This window comes from Pseudopipra pipra, chromosome 4, assembly GCF_036250125.1.
Source record: "Pseudopipra pipra isolate bDixPip1 chromosome 4, bDixPip1.hap1, whole genome shotgun sequence".
NCBI lineage: Eukaryota > Metazoa > Chordata > Aves > Passeriformes > Pipridae > Pseudopipra > Pseudopipra pipra.
This window is the reverse complement of record NC_087552.1, coordinates 1,394,906-1,414,258: the sequence shown is the minus strand read 5'-3', so window position 1 is coordinate 1,414,258 and position 19,353 is coordinate 1,394,906. Positions and strand designations below refer to the sequence as shown.

Genomic DNA, 19,353 nt, shown 5'->3' with positions numbered 1-19,353 from the left:
TTCCCCAGGGACAAAGTTTCCCTCTTTTCTAAATAATGCAGCTTCCACTTGGGCACAAAGAGTTGTGGTGAATTGGGGCACTTTATTCCTTTCTCCTGCTGCTAAATTCTTATCTTCAAACTGAAGTTATTTAAGTGGAATCCGTGGAGTTGTGACAAAGAACAGGCTTTTTCCATCTGGGATAAATAGAGCATGTGCTTTGAAATTCTCTGGGGGGAGAAAAAGTAGAACATTGAAAATGAAGGTAAGCTTCTATGCATTGAACTCTTGACAGTGGTCCAGTAAAATCCTAGTGATCCACAGTAAAAGGAGGTGGGGGGGGATCTTTCTCTGCAGGATTTAGGGATGAAGTAATGGCTTTATCGCTGAATTCCATGGCCTTTTCTGAGGTTTGTTCCGCAGCTGCAATGTTCACTAAACACATTTTTCAAGCTATACCTACAGAGATGAAGTGGGATACAAAGAAGATAAGGTGAAATTAGATATTGGAGATTGCATTCCAGGGCAAGAGCTGTTCTGCCTCTGCATTCCACAGTGTTTTGGGCGATGTTGGTTCTGTTTGAATTGCTGCAACCTTTCTCTTCCCAGGGTGAAGAATTAATTCACTTCGATGGGAAGTGCTGTCCTGAATGTATCTCCAGTCAGGGTTACTGTGTTTACAAAGAACATACCAAAGCTGTGAGTATCCTGGTGCTTTGGAGCACAGAATAGTGAGTTCTGAGCATAAAGGTTTGGAGGGATTCTGTTCCAGTTCTGAGAAGGATGTTATTTGAAAGTATAGCAGAGAAATAATCCATTGCTGTTGTCTGCAGATTGCTTTTGCAGTTCACAGAAACACTTGTGTGCATCTGCTGCAGAATTCCAGCTTTTCTTGCTCTCCTTTGTGCCCTACAATCAATCATTTCTCTTTAATATTTAATATCGCTACTCATGACTTTCCTGCACATCTCACGGAGTCAAAGACATTATTTTAATCCTGTAAAGTAGAAGCAACAGAGCTGGGGCAATGTGTGGCTTTCTGCCTCTGTATCCCACTGATTATAATCTTTACTGCAGCAGAAGACCATTATTAATGTTTTCAAGGAACTTTAGAGGAGAGTTAAAGGAAACATTAAGGACCTTGGACTTTTCATTGCTCTGACAGATGAGGACTTTTAAAAATGCTCGTGGTCTCTTTTTCGTCCGTGTCCTCATCCCTGTGGTGCTTCCCCCTGAGATTTTCATGCATGGCAAAACCACCGTGTGCCAAGGCTCTCCTTGGCTCTTGGTGCCCATCCCGTGTTTCTCGTGCAGAACGGAGAGCTGTGGGAAGAAGGGCGGTGCAGGGAATGCGAATGCCGGGAAGGGGAGGTGACCTGCTTCCAGCGCTCCTGCCCGCCCTGCCCGCCGGGCAGCCTGGCTGTGGAGGTGAAGGGGGACTGCTGCCCGCGCTGCCAGCCAGGTACAGATCCAGTACCAACCCATTCCTTGTCCTGGAATCCTCGTGGCCCTCTCTCCCTCAGTACCCTGCGGGGGAATTTTAGCTTGTCTGGTTTTCAGTTGCTAATTAACTGCTTTTAGTTCTTAGAGAGGTTTAGGGCTCATCCAAAGGCTCCCACTGACTTCCTCTGGCTTAAACACGGCTTTCTTTTGCCAAAGGAGTTTTTCCTCGGGGTTGGTGTTTTGGAAATGTTTTGTCTTTTTCTTTTTTTCTTCAGCTGCTCCTTTCTGAATCCTAACATGGAGTTTATGGGCTCCTGATTATTTCTTGGGAGTGGAAGGAAGAAAGAATCTGCTTGCACTGTTATGCCACAAGCTCACCTTGGCTGAATGGCTGCCAGTTAATAATTGTTTGGAAAGATTAGGATAGCCTTAGCTTGTATGTTAATTTTGCATATAAATTCCTTTTTCTCCAGGATATTGTCATCCCCCCGGATTTACATTTCTCAGTTGGGAGGCTTTAGCTGTGGGTTGCTAGTTTTTTATGTTGTGTAGCTCTTCTTGTTGCATTCATATAACTTTGGCTTTTATCAGAGTGCTCCAGTTAATGTGTTATCTCAGGAAAGTAGCTTCACAGTTTAATTGTACTGGAGTGCCTGGGCACATTTGCCATCTTCATGTTTTAAAGCTTGTTATTTACTGCTAATGAAAATGCAAAGCACTACAAATTGAAAAGTGAGGAAAACAGGGCTTGGATATTTCAGATGAAATTGTCCTGGATTTTTGAAAGGGAACAACATCTGCACAGGCTGCTGAGGAGGGGACGGATGATACAGTGTTCTCTTCCTTATCAAGAAGTGCCACTGGCTTCTCATAACTCTTGGAAATCTGGCCATTTCACTTCCATAATGGTATCATTTTGGAAAACCCAGGCTTTGAAGTCATGGCATTGGACATACAGAGCCAAGTGAAATTGCAAAAGCTTGCCTTTTTTGTGTCCTAAAAGGTAACTGGCAATTTCCTTTACCCAAGCCTGCTGTTTTCCCTCTGTGCTTCTCTGTCTTGCAATGCAGGGGATGAGAAACAAATGTAAAATACAGCCTGCAGCAGTTCAATCTGTGAGCTCAGAACATCAGCCCCTGCCACATCTGCTTCCATAAAGCCAGCAAAAAATTGATTGCTGCCTCTGCGAGATGTGCAGCAAATACTCCCTCTCACTGAGAACTTTTGGCTTGGAGCAGAGGGGATTTTTTTTTTTTCTACTTAGGGCAAAAATTGTGCCATTCTGTACCTCTCCAAATACCCGTGGTCAGGAAGTACTTCTGTGATGCTGTGACATCAAGGTTTTGACTGGAGGGGTAACGGTGCTCCACCTGTACTCTGACCTGGCATGGACACAGCCTTGACTTATTGAGGGGTTTGACTGAAGGAAACTCAAATTCAGGTTGTTTCAGGCCGTTAATTCCTGATGACTGAGGATTTTTACTGCTGAGAAACCGTGTGGACGACGACTATCCTTTTAATCAATAGCCTAGAAAATCTGAGTCCCTATGATAACTTCTGACCTGTTAAACAGAGCGATAAAATATTCAGCATAAAAAAAATCCCGCTCCAAAACTAACACAACTCGGGCCACCCCACGGAAGCAAGGGACGGATTTCACTTGGAATTTGGAACTGCCTTGTTTTGAGCCTTCCTGAGTGCAAACACTGCTGCTGGTTTCTCCCCCGTGCCAGGTGAGTGCCACCAGGACTGCCTGACCTGCTCCGGGGCCCCCGATCACTGCGACACCTGCCGGGACTCGAGGAAGCGGCTGCAGGGCGGGCGCTGTGTGGAGACGTGTGAGCCGGGCTTCTACCAGCACGGGGGGACCTGCTTAGGTAATCCCTGCAGGGCCCTAGACCCCCTCACACGGCTCCCTTCTCTGTTGCATGCTCTGCTTTTGGCTGTGGGATCCTGTGGGTTTATTACAAAGAGGCTGCCGGGCTTTGCTGAGATGTAGCCGTGAGACTTCAGCAGGTTTCCCATAAGAGCCCCTGGAGAATGCAAATTCTCCAACTCTTTTGCCAAAATGAGTCAAAATTATCTCATTTTACCTGAGCGGGGGGGGGGGTCTTGCCGCATCAAGACATTTGGGATTGATGCATCTTTCTTCTCTCTTCCTTCTCCTGGAAGCCTGCAATGAAACCTGCTCAGCCTGTACCAATGGATTTGAGTGCTCCTCGTGCCAGACATCTCTGCTGATGAAGAATGGGCAGTGTGTGCCTTCCTGTGGGAAGGGATACTTCCAGGATCAGCTCCTCTGCACAGGTACCTCAAGCCAAAAAACACTGCAGCACTTTGTGATAGCAAAAGAGTGTGTGTGTGTGTGTGTGTTTCTTTGACTTCAGTGCACACCAACTGCATCTGCTCATGCCAGACCTTTGAGGAGATGGTACTTTGAGGTGTGTAGAAAATTACTTGGAGGGGTGGGGGATTGATAGGACTCAGAAAATACTTTTGGGGAAAGTTTCCTGCTTTGTTTTGCCATTCATTCATTTCATACTGTGCAATTTTCCTGAAAGTTCATTGGACTCACTGTTCTCAGGAAGCATATTTGCTAAGTAATTTAGTAATTCTGTAAAACACTGAGATGTATCTAAATGCTTTATTTTAGCAACTGGAAAGTCTGAGAGTAAGGCTGGGAAGTTAGTTATCTCTTTCATGGAACTATGACGGTGCTTTTATGAGCTTCCCCTGCTCCTTGAAATACTTTTAACTTTTCCCAAGCTATAAAGCAGCTGCTTTTTATCATGATAGTTTAGTAGTTTTTTCTAAAATTAGCACTTTTTCCCTGTTAATTTTGACCTTTTTAGAAAGCTTCTAATTATTTCTGCAGCTCTAATTCAGCAGGGGGGTGGAGCACATGCTTAACTTCTTGAGCCACCACTTTAATTTCCTTGGAACTAACCCTCCTGCTAAAAGTTAAATACAGGCTTAGGGCTTTTGGCAGGTTTCAGGGGAAAGCACTTTAGATGGTTAAGTCCAGCTTCCTTTTCTGAAGTGGTTTCCCTTGAAGAGCTGACCACTTGTTCCAGGTTTTGAAAGTCTGAAAAGCCTCTGTCCTTCAGCAGCCACTGCAGCCCAGGGCACCATTGTGAATGTACAAATAGAGAAGAGAGACCCAGTCCTAAAGAATTTATAGACTTAAGTATCAAATAATCTTCTACTTCATTTAGTTTTATTTTGCCATTTCCTTTCCACCTGCTCCTGGTGTTTTAATTGGCAGTGCCCCTGTGCTGCTGAAGCTGTAGGGAAAGGGTAATGTTTCATTTCATTGCTGCTTTGTAGATTACTGATTGTGCACTCCATCCACATTTGCAGTCACGCATGCTTGCAGCTGAAAGTTGCTGGGAAAATTTGTTCTTCTCTCCTCAAGGGAATTAAACCAATTTGCTTTAGTTCTGCCTGGCTGCATTTTCTGCATAAAGTCAAACCAGTGGAGAAAGTCTTAAATTTGGGATACGCTCCGTAATTCATTGCCATTCACTCTTTCCTTGAATCCTCTTTATTTTTACCAGTCTCTAAACAGATTGTGGAGATGAGGCTCAGACCGCTCAGAAAGATTTTTCTTATAATGGTTTTAACATCTACAATCAGCATGTTCCAAAATCACAGAAAAGACTAGACTGTGTTAATTGCTGTAGTTCCAGTAAACTCCCTCTTGAGGAATTCGCTCTGGACTTGAAAGAGGCTGACACCAGGTTTCTTACTCCATCCTCTTGTTGGAACACTGATGTCTGCATTGTAGCAAAACACAATGAATTAGCCTTTCCTTTTGTTCATGTTTTATAACATCTTCTCTAATTGAATCTCTTCTGAATTTCTGATTACAGCGGTTTGATCTCTGCCCTGTTTTAATCCTAGACCAGGGTTGTTTCCTGCCCCATCCCTCCACCTGCTTCTGTGAAGCGTTGGTTAAAACCATTAAAAGAAAGTAAATTTGAGAATAAAAGGTGTAAGTTCAAGAATGTAGGAGTGGACTTAAAGATCATGGACCAGCTTGTGTCAGAGCAGAAACAGGCTGTAGAAGCAGCTCAGACCCGCCCCCCCCTCCAAAGGCAAAGCAAAGGGAAGCAAAAATAAACGATGTCTGCCTGGTAGAACAGAAGGGCTCGAAGGACTTGCACTGTTCAATGCTCTCTCACTGCATTTTTCGAACTTAATAATTTATGTTTTCAAGATTATTCAAAAGCCCAGGCAGAACTTGAGTGTTTCTGCTTTGATCTCCCAAAATGGGAACGTTGAGACGTGTAACTTGACACTAACGGACCCGGCTCACTCCTTAGCTTGGATTTTTTGCTCACTACCTGTTGTTTTGCCCTGCTGTTCCTGGCTGTGGAGGCTCACCCCAAGGATCCAGGACTGAGCATGGCTAAGCTGAGCTTGCCCAGCTCAGGGTGAGGAGGGCAGGGAGGGTGGTTGATGGTGCCATGCGGCATGGAGCGGTTGGACCCATCTGTGCTTTCCCAAAGCTGAGCAGTGACTTCTCAACTGTGCTCTTGCTGGGCATTAGCCATCCTGCTGGGAATGCTTTACATGTTTGCAGAAGAGACAGTTTGGTGGGCTGCAAAACAGCCCGTACAAATCCAAACTGGAAATAGCCAGGGAGGGTGGAAACAGTTTCCTGGCAGTGCAGTCACTTCTGTTGATTTATTTTCAAACAGCCACTTAGTTGCTGCAGGCAAAGATGTTTTAGCTGACAGTGGCTCATTGAATGCTTCCATTTTTTTCCCCTGCTCTTTCAGAGGAGTAGGTGCCTGGCTGTTTGGGTGAGGAGCAGCTGTTGAGCCTGGCAGTGATCCAGTGCTGAAAGAGCCAAATTTCTGCAGGCAGGGCGTGTGTGAGGGTGTGGAATCACAGAATGGGTTGGGTTGGAAGAGACTGTGAAGATCATCTAGTTCCCTCTGCCGTGAACAGGGACACCTTCCACTACACCAGGTTGCTCAGAGCCCTGTCCAACCTGGCCTTGGACACTTCCAGGGATGGGGCAGCCACAGCTTCTCTGGGCAACCTGTGCCAGGGCCTCACCCCCCTCACAGGGCAGGAATGGGTTGAGGCTGCTCTTCCAGCTGCATCCACCCGGATCCTGCCAAAATCACTGCAGCTTCTCGGAAGGTCTGATGACCTCTGGTAGGCCCAGCTAGGAATGCAGTTTTAACACAACAGCTGCCTGTCTAGAAGGCTTGAAAGCTGCTGTGGATTTGCAGGGTCTTTGCCAAGGGCCAGCGAGAGCCAACTGGTAACTGGAGTGCTTGGTTTAGTGCAGGCAGCAAACGGTGTGTGCTGGGAGCCAAAGCTCCTCTGCCCAGCTGACCTGGCTCTCCTCAGAACTGTGGTTTTAATAGAGCTGTGTGCAAGGCTGCCTGTTGGAAAACAGAGCCGGGAGGGAAAAATGTCTCTTGGAAAGGAGCAGCAGCTGCAGAGAGGACTTGAGAACTTTGCAAACCACTGGGTATGTTCAGATGTGTCCACGTAGTGAGGCGGGTTAACAGCGAGGGGTCCCAGCTGTGCAGTGGGAAGTCTGTCATGGAAGGATCCAAGTCCTGGAGTCCATTCTTTCAAGAACATGTTGAAAGGTAGAGTGAGCTCAGGCAGGAGCAAAACACTGAGGTCTGGAAGGTGAAGTGAGGACATTCCAGTACTTAGACATTTACAGCATGAACTCACACCCTGCAGTTAACTTCTGAGTGCAGACGTGCCCTGAGAACCATCCAGCCAGGAATGAGATGCAGGATTTTTGTCAGCAAGGGAAATTATTGACTGGAGAAGAAAAGTGTGCACAAGCTTTACCTTAGGATGGGATGCTTGGTATCCATTGTGTTGGGATTCAGCCACAATTAAATGCACATGCATGTTGAGGGGAAGATCCTGTCTGGCACAGGATGCCCAGTGTCCTTATAAGACTCTCCTCAGACTGGAATATGGACTGGGAGCACAAACATGTACCTGCCTTATTGTGAAATAATAAATTGAAGAACATCTTTGGAACATACTTGGGTGTGATCAAGAAAAAAAATCTTTATAGCTAAAAGAAGTGTAGTTTGCACAGCTGCTGCAAGCACTGGTAGCACGAGATCTGACAGGAGCCCGTGTCCCAGATTCTATCAACAGTAACCACAACGGGCTGGATTTCCCTCCCAGGTGAACTTTTGCACAGTTTTGAATAAGGTGACTCGTTCAACAGCTGGTTTGGGAGGCAGAATTGCTCTCCATACAGTTCTTAGTTTAACTGTAAGGTGCCATCATGCTCAAGCTTGCTCGGTTCTGCCTCTGTGCTCCTGTGCCCAGATGCCACAGGGAGGGCTTTTTACAGTGCCTGCATTGGAGGAATGGGATATCCTTCAGGAATATCTGAACCATTACTGTGTCCCAGCCATGATCCATGGCTGGTTGGAAGTGGATTGTTGGGTAATCCTGCGCTTTTTCTCCCTGCAGCTTGTCACGAGTCCTGTTCCTCGTGCTGGGGGGCTGCTGAGAGCAACTGCCTGTCCTGCAAAGACACATCTCACGTGCTGAAAGCAGGGCTCTGCCTGGCCAGCTGTGGTCAGGGGTTTTACCCGAAGGAGGGAATCTGCACCGGTAAATACCTCTTTGAGAAACGCTCTGCAAAAAAAAAAGGAATCAATATTTCGTTTAGCTGTGCAGCAGCTGGGATTTTATTCGTGTCTGCCAAGCCAGCTGCACCTTGTGCATTAATACAGGGCGAGGAAAGCTGCTGTTTGTTTGTGTGATTATTAATTCATTTAAGTTAATCAGATGATGAAAGGTTTAAGGGTTTTTTTCCTCTCCGAACAGCTTGAAAGCCTGAGTTGTTTCTGAGGGCTTGACAAATCCATTTGTCTGCGGAAAGAAAAATGGCCTTTGCCAGCAGGTTTCTGTAAATTTAATTATAATTCAGCATCACAGTAACTAATACCTGCACAGCAGATGCGCCTTGGGAGCTGGGAAGGTTTGCTGGGAAAAGGGGAAGAGATGGCCAGAGGGAATTAAAACACCTCAGTCAAACAGATCGTGAAGGGGGATTTCTCAAAACCCCAGAGCTGTTCCTGGAAACCTCCAGGATTCAGACCTTTCATCTTCTACCAAAACCAGGCATTTTGATACCCAACTGGAGACCCTGTAAGCTGGTTTGACTGGTGATAAGAAATGAAAAATGGTTGAGTAAAACACTTGGCCCTTCTAAATATTCAACAGTGTATGTTGCCTGAGGGAATAAGCACTTGCCTCATGGAGCCAGAGTTCCATAGTGCTCTCGGACAGCAGGTCAGTTCACTGCAGAGCTGACTGCCTGGGAGGGTACAGCCCACAGGGATTGAGAAGAAGCATTTTCCTGCTTGACTTTAGCTGCATTTTCCCACTTAACACTTTGATGTGAAGATAAGGGGGAGGAGGAGGGGATATTACCATTTTTTAAATCAGTTTTTCCTCCATCCTTGGCAGCTTGTGGCCACTTCTGTGAAAAGTGCTCCTCAGACCTAGGCAGGTGTGTGGCCTGTGCTGCAGGGAAGCTGCTGCATGACGGGAAGTGCCTTTTGGAATGCCCAGATGGATATTTCCCAGGCAGCACCGGAAGATGCAGAGGTGAGAGACGTATTTGCCTGACCTTTTCTAAAGCCCTCAAAGCACCCTCCACTTGTTGCCTGCTTTTCCCCAGGTGTGGGGAGGGAATGGTAAGAGCGTGGAAGTGCAAGTGGGGACAGGGGATTTGATTTTTTTTATCTTGTTCTCTTTGGTTCACTTGTGATGGATTGTTTGAAATAACCCCTTTGCCTTGTGAAGCACATTAAGACACACTGGGACACACACTCGAATCACTGTGTGAGTGAGAGTTGTTGCTGTTAGTGGTTATTAATACACGTGCACTTCTGCTCTCATTAGTTCACTTAGCTGCATATCATTCCAGCTGGGAGTTTTCCACAGCTGGAGGAGGCTGTAGTCAGCAACACCCCTCTCAGGGAGAAGAAGTGGGATGTTTCAGTTCTGTGTGCTCTTGTTTCTTTACCAGCTTGTCACGCTTCGTGCTCCAAGTGCGAGGGACCTCTGGCTACTCACTGCACCTCCTGTTCCTTCCCTCTGGCATTACACCAGGGCCAGTGCCTGCAGGGCTGTGGAGAGGGTTTTTACCAGGATCACAACGTCTGCAAGGGTAAGTTGTGTACTTGGAATAAGTTCCCCAGTTTTCTACTTTGAGAAAAAGTGATTTTTCCCACGTACTTTCTGCCTTCACACCCTCAGGATTTAGTGATCTGAAGGACTGTTTTTTCTCTTCTCTGTGCATGCTGCTGAAATAAATATACATTGCTTCCAAGTTCTTCTTGAGTTAAGAGGTGGATGAAAGTCCACATACAACTGGTATGAAATTCCACAGATACCTGATAGATTTGCAAAGACTGAGGTCATTGTTGCAGCAACGGAAAGCCTGAGAATTCGGAAGATGAATTTATGCTTCCTGTGAACCCTTCAGACTGCCATTTCTTGCTGTCCCCCCTAGAGAGATTGTGCTCACCGTTGCACTTCCAGAAATTAAAGGAAGATTGGCTGCCTGTGGCACAGTGCTGCACTTTCTCACTTGGTCACCAGCTTTACTCAGGAAAAGAGCTGTTATTTGGGGGCTGGGGGGGAACGATGTCCAAGTGCTTTTCTAAAACCTCTGTTCTGTTGTAGAAAGCAGATGCCCAGGTTCTTGAGCCTTGTCCTTCTCCCTGGGGAAGCTGCCTCTTGTCCTTCTCCTTGGGAAGGCTGTGGCTCTGATGGCTCTGTCCCCCTGTGCCCAGCTTGCCACCCTTCCTGCCGTTCCTGCTCCGGTGCCGGGGCCGCTCGCTGCCTGCAGTGCCGGGCGCCCGAGGACGTCCTGCAGCCTCACGTGCCCAGGGAAGGAGCTCTGCACGGCCTCTGCCTCTCCCACTGCCAAGCCCAGTTCCATGTGGATAGCACAGGAGTCTGCAAAGGTGAGCAGGGCTGGGAACAGCTGTTCAAAGCTGTTCAGGGTGAGCTTGTACCAAGTTTGATCCCTATGAGCTGGGAGCTCCTGTGTTTGCCTCATGACTGCCATCAGTGTTTAAACTCTGGAACTTTCACAGTGCCACATACTAGTACTTTTGAGGGAAAATACATTCTACATGCTATTTGTGACTTAAGGATCCAGGTATTTTTTTTAAAATGACTGTGTTCAAGCCTGCACAGCTCAGCTCAGCTTAGCTTTCTTTTCATTGAAGCCAGGTACGTGATTTTTAGCGCTGACTTACTTTGAAGCAGGATCAATCCTTAAATCCTTTTCAAAAAAGACTGAGCTCTCTCCCTCTTAGCCCTTGGATCAGGTTAAGACATCCCAGAGCACTCTTTGCTTTTGAGGAAGCTCTTCTGCTGCATGCCCTGCAGCACACGTGCCATCACTGCTCCTGAAATACCAAGCAGGGAGCATTTCCATGAAGGCTGCAGTTTGGAAAAGAGGGTAACGTGATGTCCATTGGGGATATATGTGGTTTCCTACCAGTCATAGAGATAGTGACTCTACAACCCTTAAGTCAAGTAGTAGTCACAACAATGTAGTAATCACAAATAGCATCAACACTATTGATGGCTGTTTCTTCCTGTTGAAAAAACCCCCACATTTTCCAGAAGTGGACATACTTTAAAATCCATTTATTTTGATTTTATCTCTTCATCTCAGCTCTATGGAAAGAATCTGTACAAGCTCAGTTTTTTTGCCTTAGGAGATGTTAAAAAGGAAGAAGTGGCATTTTTTTTTTTGGTGGAACAATTCTGTCTTTTAGCAGTGAGCTACACAGACCATAAAGTATCCAGTGCTTTGGGCTGGTTCCTGAAGGCATTAGTGTAGAGCCTCCAATCCATGCAGTGGCTGCTCCTTGGCAGGTTGTGGGTTCTCTTGGCTGAGTCCAGGGCATGGTGTAGAAACTGAGTGAGGGAATCCATATATCCCTGCCTTAGGTGGGTGAACAGGCCTGAGCAGAGCTGACACCTCTGGATTATGTCATGGGACAAGAATCCCAGCACAGCTCTGCTGTGTTAGTGATGGCATTGGAAGGGGGGAGGTGATTTATTGCAGAAAGGGGTGAATGCTCAGGATGTCAGACTTTGAGCCCTCACTATAAAATACTCATGCAAAGTTTGGAAAAAGCAAACCCAGAACATTGTCTGTGCAGGACAGAGGCACCTTCATGTGTAGGGTAAAGTGCTGGTTTCACAGAATAAATCGTTTTATTTAATCTCATTTTTTCTCTCCAGCCTTGTGTATTGTCTCCCTAGAGTCCAGAAATCCTTGTCCTCCAGTCACTGCTCTAATAAATAGGAGGTTTTTAATGATTTTATATATTTATTTAATCAGATTGCTCAGTTCAAGATAGGTTGTTATAGGGTCAGTACCAGAAAAGATGAAGAAGTGCAGTGTTTAACCACATTCTTCATTCTTGCTGGATCATCTTTTGTAATGAGTATTCGCTTCAGGTGGCCAGTCCACCTCCATGGATGTTTGCTCCAGAATGGCTGATGATAACCATGCAGTGATGATGGATAGAAAATCCATCCTGGAGTAGCTGTGGGATGATAACAAAAGGTGATTCCAGCATGTGGTAAGTTTGTAGAACCCCAGAGGTCTCCCAGGGAGGACAGCAGTGTCACACGGTGTTGTGATCTCAGCTTTGCATGTCAGTAATGAATTGTGTGGGTGCAAAGAAAGATTAAATGTGCAGCTGATCTGTGCTTGTTCCTTGTCTTCAAGAACTGTGCTCTACTTTGTATTCCTTCCCCTAAAGGAAGAACACCTTCCTGTCCTTGGGGGGGGTCAGCAGTCCGGCCGTACTGTGGGACAGTAACAACCAAAATAAGCCAGAACTCATTCGTGTCTTAATTTGTGCCTTCTCCTTTTCCCTTTCCCTGCAGAGTGCCACTCCTCCTGTGCAGGCTGTGTGGGGGATTCTGCCCAGGACTGCACAGCTTGTGTGGCTCCCCAGGTGCTGCTGGAAGGCAGGTGCCTCCCGGAGTGCCCCGAGGGGCTGTTCAGCCGCGGGGGCCGCTGCTCCGGTGAGTGTGCTGGGTTTCATTTGCACTGCTCGTTTCATCCCACCCACAGTTTGGGGGCCGTTTCTCAACGCAGTTAGAGATGCTCTCAGATTTATATAAAGCTGTTGAAGTATTTTCAGGGGAGCATAGGATAGTCCAGTTTCAGGAAATGGAGTCTCCTCCTAACGGGAGAGAGATGTACACTTGGAAACATAAATGATAATCAGTTTTGCTCCCCTGGACTGTTTCCCTGAAGATACTTTGCTTTTGATTTTAGGAGGCTTGGATGGTGTTTGTAGCTGATGTGCTCTGGAAAAAAAAAGTCTTTACTGGACAACACCAAAAAATAAAATGCTTTTATTAGGCAAAGCCTGGAGTTTAGAGAAAAAACCCTTTTCTAAAGTCCGTTTGCTCTATTTATTCAATTTATTCAGCCGAGGAACAACTCTATAAATAGATTTATTTGTCAGGGCATTGTAAAGATTCCTCAGTTCTGAGGTGGTGCACTGCCACCGCAGAGCTGAGTAAGTGCTGTGTTACACAGTTTCAGGCTTATGGAAGTATCTTAGAAACAAAATTTCAGTGGCATCTTTCAAGTCCTCTGCTTTTATTCACAGAGAGCTTTAAAGGTAGTTTTAAAGAATTTTTTACTGATTCTTAGCCATAGTAATTTTATCTCCCTCAGATCTGTAGCACGTAGATGTGGCATCTGTCTTTAAGGTGGAAGGATACGAAAGCAGTCTGTGAGATATTTTTGGGCACTCTGAGCCACTTTCTGTGCCACCTTTTTGTTGAGGTTTTCACAGACAGAATAGCATGGAAGGGCATTGTGGAGAAATCATTCCTCTGGTTTCCTCTCATGCATATCAAAACTCTTGCCACAGTCCCAAGAGAAGTTTAATTTGTCTCCCCTGTGCATCCCACTCTTTTTCGTATGTGCTGGAGAGAGGAATAACAGGGTCAATCTCTCTCTGTTTTGTATTGTGTCTGGATCTGTATCTTGATTAACGCAGGGAACGAATCGCATTTATTAAATTGACAACTCATTCCTCATCATGTCTGTTCAAAATGAGGATGTAAGAGCCTTCCAAGCCACAACCCTGCAGTCCCTGATGATATTAGAATATTTTAAGGCCATGTTTCGTAAATGATTGTAGGAGCTGGTGTTTTGGGGAGGGGAGGGAGGAAGGGGGACAACACCAAGAGCATAACAAGTGTTGATTTTCTTGTGCAGCCTGTCACCCCTCCTGCAAGACGTGCCATGGCCCTTCTGATGGGGAGTGTTTAACCTGCCATCCCCATGCCACTCTGGCTCGTGGGAAGTGCAGGACCAGCTGCAAGGAAGAGCAGTACCTCAACCTGGTGGGATATTGTGTGGGTGAGTAAGAGGAGCTGGCTTTGGAAGACCTGTGTGGGCCATTAACCTGCTGCTTCACAGCCAGCACTGCTTGGGTCCTGCAAAGGGAGTTGAGGAAACATTTGTGACCCAGAGAAGCTGTTCACGTGGCCCTAAAGGAAAACTGGCACGTTTTTTTTCCATTGCTGTGTGCATTTTTGGGAGGTAATAGGATTTCTGTGTAGGGGTTGTACAGTGTGGGTGCTCAGTGCCTGCACTTAAGCCCATCATCTGAAACCACTGATTGCATTTATCTGTTTAAAAAGAAAAATCACTTTTAATCCGTCACACAGACATGTATAAACATATCCTGGGAACTGCTCCAACAGTTCCTGAGCTTTATCAAGCTGTTTTTCTGCTTTATCAAAAAAAGCTGTGGTGTGTGAGGCTTAATCTAGGCTTAACAGTTCCAAATGAGATAAGGAGTCCTAAGAAAAGGGAAAAATGCATTAGAAGTAATAAATATATCCATTGAGAGGCTATTGTTCCCAGTTTAATATGATTCCCCTTCACAGAGACCTCTCTTTGTTTACAGCTATGTCTTGGGTGGATTTTTTTATGAAAGACTTGTTTCTTTGCTCTCCACAGATTAATTCTGTGAACCATTTCTTCATCTTCCTTTTAAATGACAATGATTGTTCTGCCTGCAGAGACAAGGGGGAAGAGAAAGTGTGTGAGAAGTAGGAAAACACCCTAAAAGTATTGTACAGCTCTTTAGGAAATCAAGCTGGGGAATCAAGATGTTGGCTACAGTCAAGTAATTACAATCTGGAAATAATTCAGCATTTCAGTGTCAAGGGATGTCACTCTTTGGAGACTTGTCTTCTCAAAGTAGAAACGTGCTTTCAAGGCTTGGTTCACAGTGCCTGGCATCGCTGAGTGTCAGTATTCAGTGGCTTGGATATGTGTCCTCCAAACAGGAGAGAAGGCTTAGTTTATGCCTGGTGTTTAAGCAAAGGATGTGTGCTGCCAGTCGTGCTGCAGATAAAGAGCTCCACATCCAGGTTGTTAAGTTTCACTCATTCTTCTCATTCAGCACTGATTGAAATGCTGAATTTGCCCTTGCAAGTTATTAATTACCAGTTAAAGAGCAGCTGTCCCATAAAAGAGAACATTAAAACCCCTGACACTCTCATAAGATATGATTTGCGTCGGGATCTAACAAAGCCTTTTCCTTTGCCTCCCAAAGCAATATATTTTTACAATTATCTTCCCATTTATCTTTAATTCCTGACCCTCCAGGAAGAATTGTGTTACAACTTATAGGGCCTGCTGTGCATTATAGCCACCTGCCATATTTTATGGACCCAGAGGGGAATATCTTTCACACGGGCTGGAGAAAACCTACTGTCACCTGAAACCATTTCCTGGGAATTAATGGTGTTATTGTACATGTTACCTGAATGAGGATTGGAACATTTGCCTTGTTAATAGAAAAGAAAAAAAAAAAAATCTTGTTTTCAGCAGTTAATCAAATAAGCATTTCAGGTGTAAGCAGAAGAAAGACATCATGTCCTCGAGCTCCAAGAGATGAGTGAGTTTCTGAGCTCTGTTTTGGGCACGAGGAGTTTGTGCCAGTCTTCTCTGAGAATTGATTTAATTTTATTTTATAGCTAAAGTGTACGTGCAGGAATGTGTTTGAGGCTTTAGCCAGCTCCTGTTGAGCCTCAGAGCTTCTGTAGGTTTTGTTTTCCCAGTTTGAAAACACTCTGATTTTCCTCTCCCTCTAATCCAAGTCAGCTTGAGCTCCAGGAAGTATTGCAGTCACCAGGCTGAAAAATAGCACCACTGCTAAAAGTGTTGTCCTGCTCCTAAACCCCTGTCCTTGCATTATTTTTAATAAATCAGAGGCCTGTCTTCAAGTTTCCTCTTAATCTTGAAGCTTCCCCGTTGATCTTTTCCTGATTGCTTGGAAGGGCAATTAGAAAAATCCAGAGGTACTGGTGTGAAAGAAAGCTCCAAACATCCACTGATTCAGTATCCTCCAAGGTCCTCTTTCAACTTCCAGCTGCATCTTCCTTGCAAGGGAACTCCCAGTCCCCATGTTCCACAGGCTTTGCTTTCTCGGGCTGTGTTGGAGTTGGGAAGATGTTCAAAACTAAACCAGAACAGTTCACCCAGGAGCAGGCCTGCTGCCTTGCTCTTAAAATTCCAGAAGGGACACTCTGACAACAAGAAATATATTCAGTTCCTTGTAAAATTAATGAGCTTTGGCTGTCCTTTTAGAGAGACACTGATATCATCAGCGAGAGCTGGAGTTTGGCTGAGCAGAGCGAGAGGGGAACTGGGGGCTCAGCTCCACTCAGCCACTGGGGCAGCCTCCTCCAGAAGTTAGCAGCTGAGCTGCCAGAGCAGGGAAAGGGAAGTTCATTTCCCTGCTTTGATCTGGGCCCATTGGTGCCAGGCACCAGCCAGCTGGGTTTCCCACTTCATGCTGCCTGGAGCAGCTCCCACCCTTTCGTGGGATGCAGGCAGATCCCTGCAAATGTGATTGCACTTCACCAGGAATTCTCCTTGCTGGTTTGGGGGACAGGTTCCTGTTCAGGTCTTTGAAAAGAGAGGCAAGAAAACCCCTTCCAACAACCAAATCAAGCCAAAAATCCTGGTCAGTGCTGGGTATCCTTCTGAACCAGCCCTACTGATTTTCTGTCTGGATTTACTGTAAGGTGCCAGTTGGGTGGTGTTTTCAGTCCTGACTTTAAGCTGTGCTCTGTTGAAAACCTCTGACCTTCCCTCAGAGCACAGCACAAAACTTGCATCAGGAAATACTTTCCTGAAGAGCCCCTGAGAGGGGAGATGTGTTCAAACAATACAGGTGGTTGATTGCTTAGCAAGTGGTGGAGCTGAGAGGGAGAAATGCCTCTGGTGTCCTTTATGAGCATTCACAGACACTTCAGAGGTGATTTTGTCTCCCCAGCCAGCCTTCTGCGTCTTGGAACAACCTGTAATAGATACTTTCCATGTAGAAAGGGCACTGTTTTCTTGGTTTATTTGCTAGGAGAAAGCTAAAGAGGGCATGAAAGCCAAGTAACTCTGGAAATCTGTGTAAGTAATTCCATTTTACTTAACAGCAAAAATTGCTTTATAGGAAGATCAGTGGTAGGGAAGGTGGTTGAGGTTATTTTAGCGGAGAGGTGATTTGACAAGGAGGAAATCAGAGCCAGCTGAAAGGGAAGCAGGAAAACATTTTGTTTGGACAGTGGGAGGCAGTCTGAGAAACATGAGAAGGGAGGCATTGGGACTAGGAGCTGCCCTGAAAATCCAGTTGGGATACTGGAAGGAGCCTAAAGGGAATTAACTAACTGTGTTACACTGACCTGCAACCAAGGGGGGATGTGAAGCCTCCAAAAAGCCAAATCCCCCAGGCAGTAACATGCCTGCTGGCTGAGCTGGAGGGAGGATTATCAGGGAGAAGGCTGAAGCAGGAAACACATAGAGCTGTGTGGTGTTACTGAGAAGCACAGAGAAAACACCCCCCTTCTGTTAGTCCTGGCTTCAAAGGGAGCCTGCTGTGAAAAATTGAAATCATCTTTTCCAAAACAAAGCACTTCAGTTCTTCCCTCGCTCTCCCACTCGTTCCCCAATGTCCCTCAAATTCACCATGAGCGTCAGCTCTGGGTTTTCAGTTGGTGCTGTGTGCTCTTTGATCTCCAGGCTTGCAAAGGAACAAGAGAAGTGATGGGGCTGATTTATCCTAAAGCAGTAACTGAGAAAACTCTTTGCGTACACAGGAGCAAAAATAGAGGCTCTGAAGAGAAACCTCTGCTGCAGCAGCACATAGTTTTGTAGATACTTACATTTTAAATGTTAGTTTGGGAGAGTCTAGTTATTTACAGCAGGTTGTTTGGACACACTAAATTTTCTTTGTCTTGTTTTTGTGCTGTGTTTATGGAACCTTTTGCCCACAGGCTGGGGTTAGACTCCAGTCACTGTTGCCTTCCTGCAGGTATGGATGCAGAATTCCTCCAGGCTCCAATGTGAGCCTGTCTTCAGCTTGTAAAATTAGATTGCCTGGCAATCTGTAGTACTGCTGTCACAAGAGACAAAAGACAGAAAGTTGAACCTTCAGCAGAGACCTGACAAGAGGCCAGGTACTCAAATCAAGCCTCATTATTACATTTCTTTCAAGACAGTCGTCATTTCCTTTATAATTTTGTGAATTACCATAATGAGGATTAATTTGGCTTCCAGGTTGTCTTACACTGCACCTTTGTGCACACAAAAGGCTTGTTGTCAAACCTTTGGAAGCACCTGAGTTCAGGCAGAGGTCAGGAGACACGAGCGTGGTGCTGCTGGGGAAAAATGGGAAAAGGAAAAGGTTTGGAGGCACTGTGATACCGCTCTTGGCTTGGCTTTGAGGGCTGCAGTGGCCTCCTCAGAGGATGGATGTCTAGTTTGTGTGGGAAAATCTGAACAGCAGGAACAACAGGAGAAGGTCACACAGCTGTACAGGTTGTGCTCTTTGCTTTTTCCACGGTGGGAGCAGAGGGAGGTGAATGCTGATGGCTTCCAGTGGAATTAAAGATAAACTTGTAAGACAGAGGCACCTAAAAATCAGTGAAAGGTTTTGGGAAGTGAAGACCTTCGAGCTGGCTTTGTACAAAGCTTTCCCAAGCTCGTTTAAGGATGGGGAAGAGGATGCTCTGGAAGTTACATCCTTAATGCCTTCCTTGAATTCCCTCCGTGCTCACAGCCTGTCTTGTTCCCTGCTCCCTTTAGACTGCCACCCTCTGTGCCAGCAGTGCGTGGCCGACCTGTGGGACACGGGCAGCGTCTGCCTGAAGTGCCGGAGCTCCCGTCTCTTGCTCCTGGGGGATCGCTGCGTTCCCGGCTGTCCGGCGGGACACTACGCCCAGGGCGGAGCCTGCAAACGTGAGTAGCTCCTCCAGGGGCCTCGGGTGGCTGCAAGGAGCCACCTGGGAGATGTCCCACCAAACAGCTCCTGTTTAGTAGAGAAGCTTCGCCCAGCTGGCAGGACACTGCACTGGGAGCAGAGCTCCCGCTGGTAGGGATTTCTCGGGATGTTTTGCGACCTGAGATGGAACATCATCCGAGGTCTCTCGCTGGGGATTGACTTGCTCCAGTAATGGCCCAAAAGGTGATCGTTTGTGGCAGCTTCTGAAACAAAAAGCCAATTTAATTCGGCTGCATGGGGGAAGCTGCACTGATGGCACATTTTCTTTTATAACCTGTCCCTGCATCTCCTCCGCTTTTTGTTGTTGATGTGGTTTCATGTTCCAGTCATTGTCTGAGCTGCTTTACATTCCTTGGGACTCTTAGGAGGAAATAGGTTGCTTTTCTTGTTCTGTGGCTGACAGAGACCTGGTAAAGCCCAAAGCTGAGCACAGGGCATTGCAATTTCAGAGAAAGTAATCAAGACAAGAAATTCAGGACGTTAAGATTTAAGATATAGATGCTTCCTTTGCAGGAAGTGGCATTTCCTCATCCAGTCTAACAATTGATGGGTAATATTTCAA

The 19,353-nt window shown here is 46.0% G+C and overlaps 1 protein-coding gene across 1 annotated transcript in view; it reads left to right on the top strand.

Annotated features, from left to right (window-relative positions):
- FRAS1 (Fraser extracellular matrix complex subunit 1) overlaps positions 1 to 19,353 on the top strand; it is a 99,449-nt gene that overhangs the window by 38,708 nt on the left and 41,388 nt on the right. Inside the window, exons 10-20 of the mRNA XM_064651364.1 lie at positions 589 to 678; positions 1,294 to 1,441; positions 3,156 to 3,299; positions 3,595 to 3,729; positions 7,897 to 8,040; positions 8,902 to 9,042; positions 9,467 to 9,607; positions 10,236 to 10,409; positions 12,361 to 12,501; positions 13,715 to 13,858; positions 18,596 to 18,748. Of these exons, the coding sequence (XP_064507434.1) occupies positions 589 to 678; positions 1,294 to 1,441; positions 3,156 to 3,299; positions 3,595 to 3,729; positions 7,897 to 8,040; positions 8,902 to 9,042; positions 9,467 to 9,607; positions 10,236 to 10,409; positions 12,361 to 12,501; positions 13,715 to 13,858; positions 18,596 to 18,748 (1,555 nt within the window). The remainder of the gene's footprint in view (positions 1 to 588; positions 679 to 1,293; positions 1,442 to 3,155; positions 3,300 to 3,594; positions 3,730 to 7,896; positions 8,041 to 8,901; positions 9,043 to 9,466; positions 9,608 to 10,235; positions 10,410 to 12,360; positions 12,502 to 13,714; positions 13,859 to 18,595; positions 18,749 to 19,353) is intronic.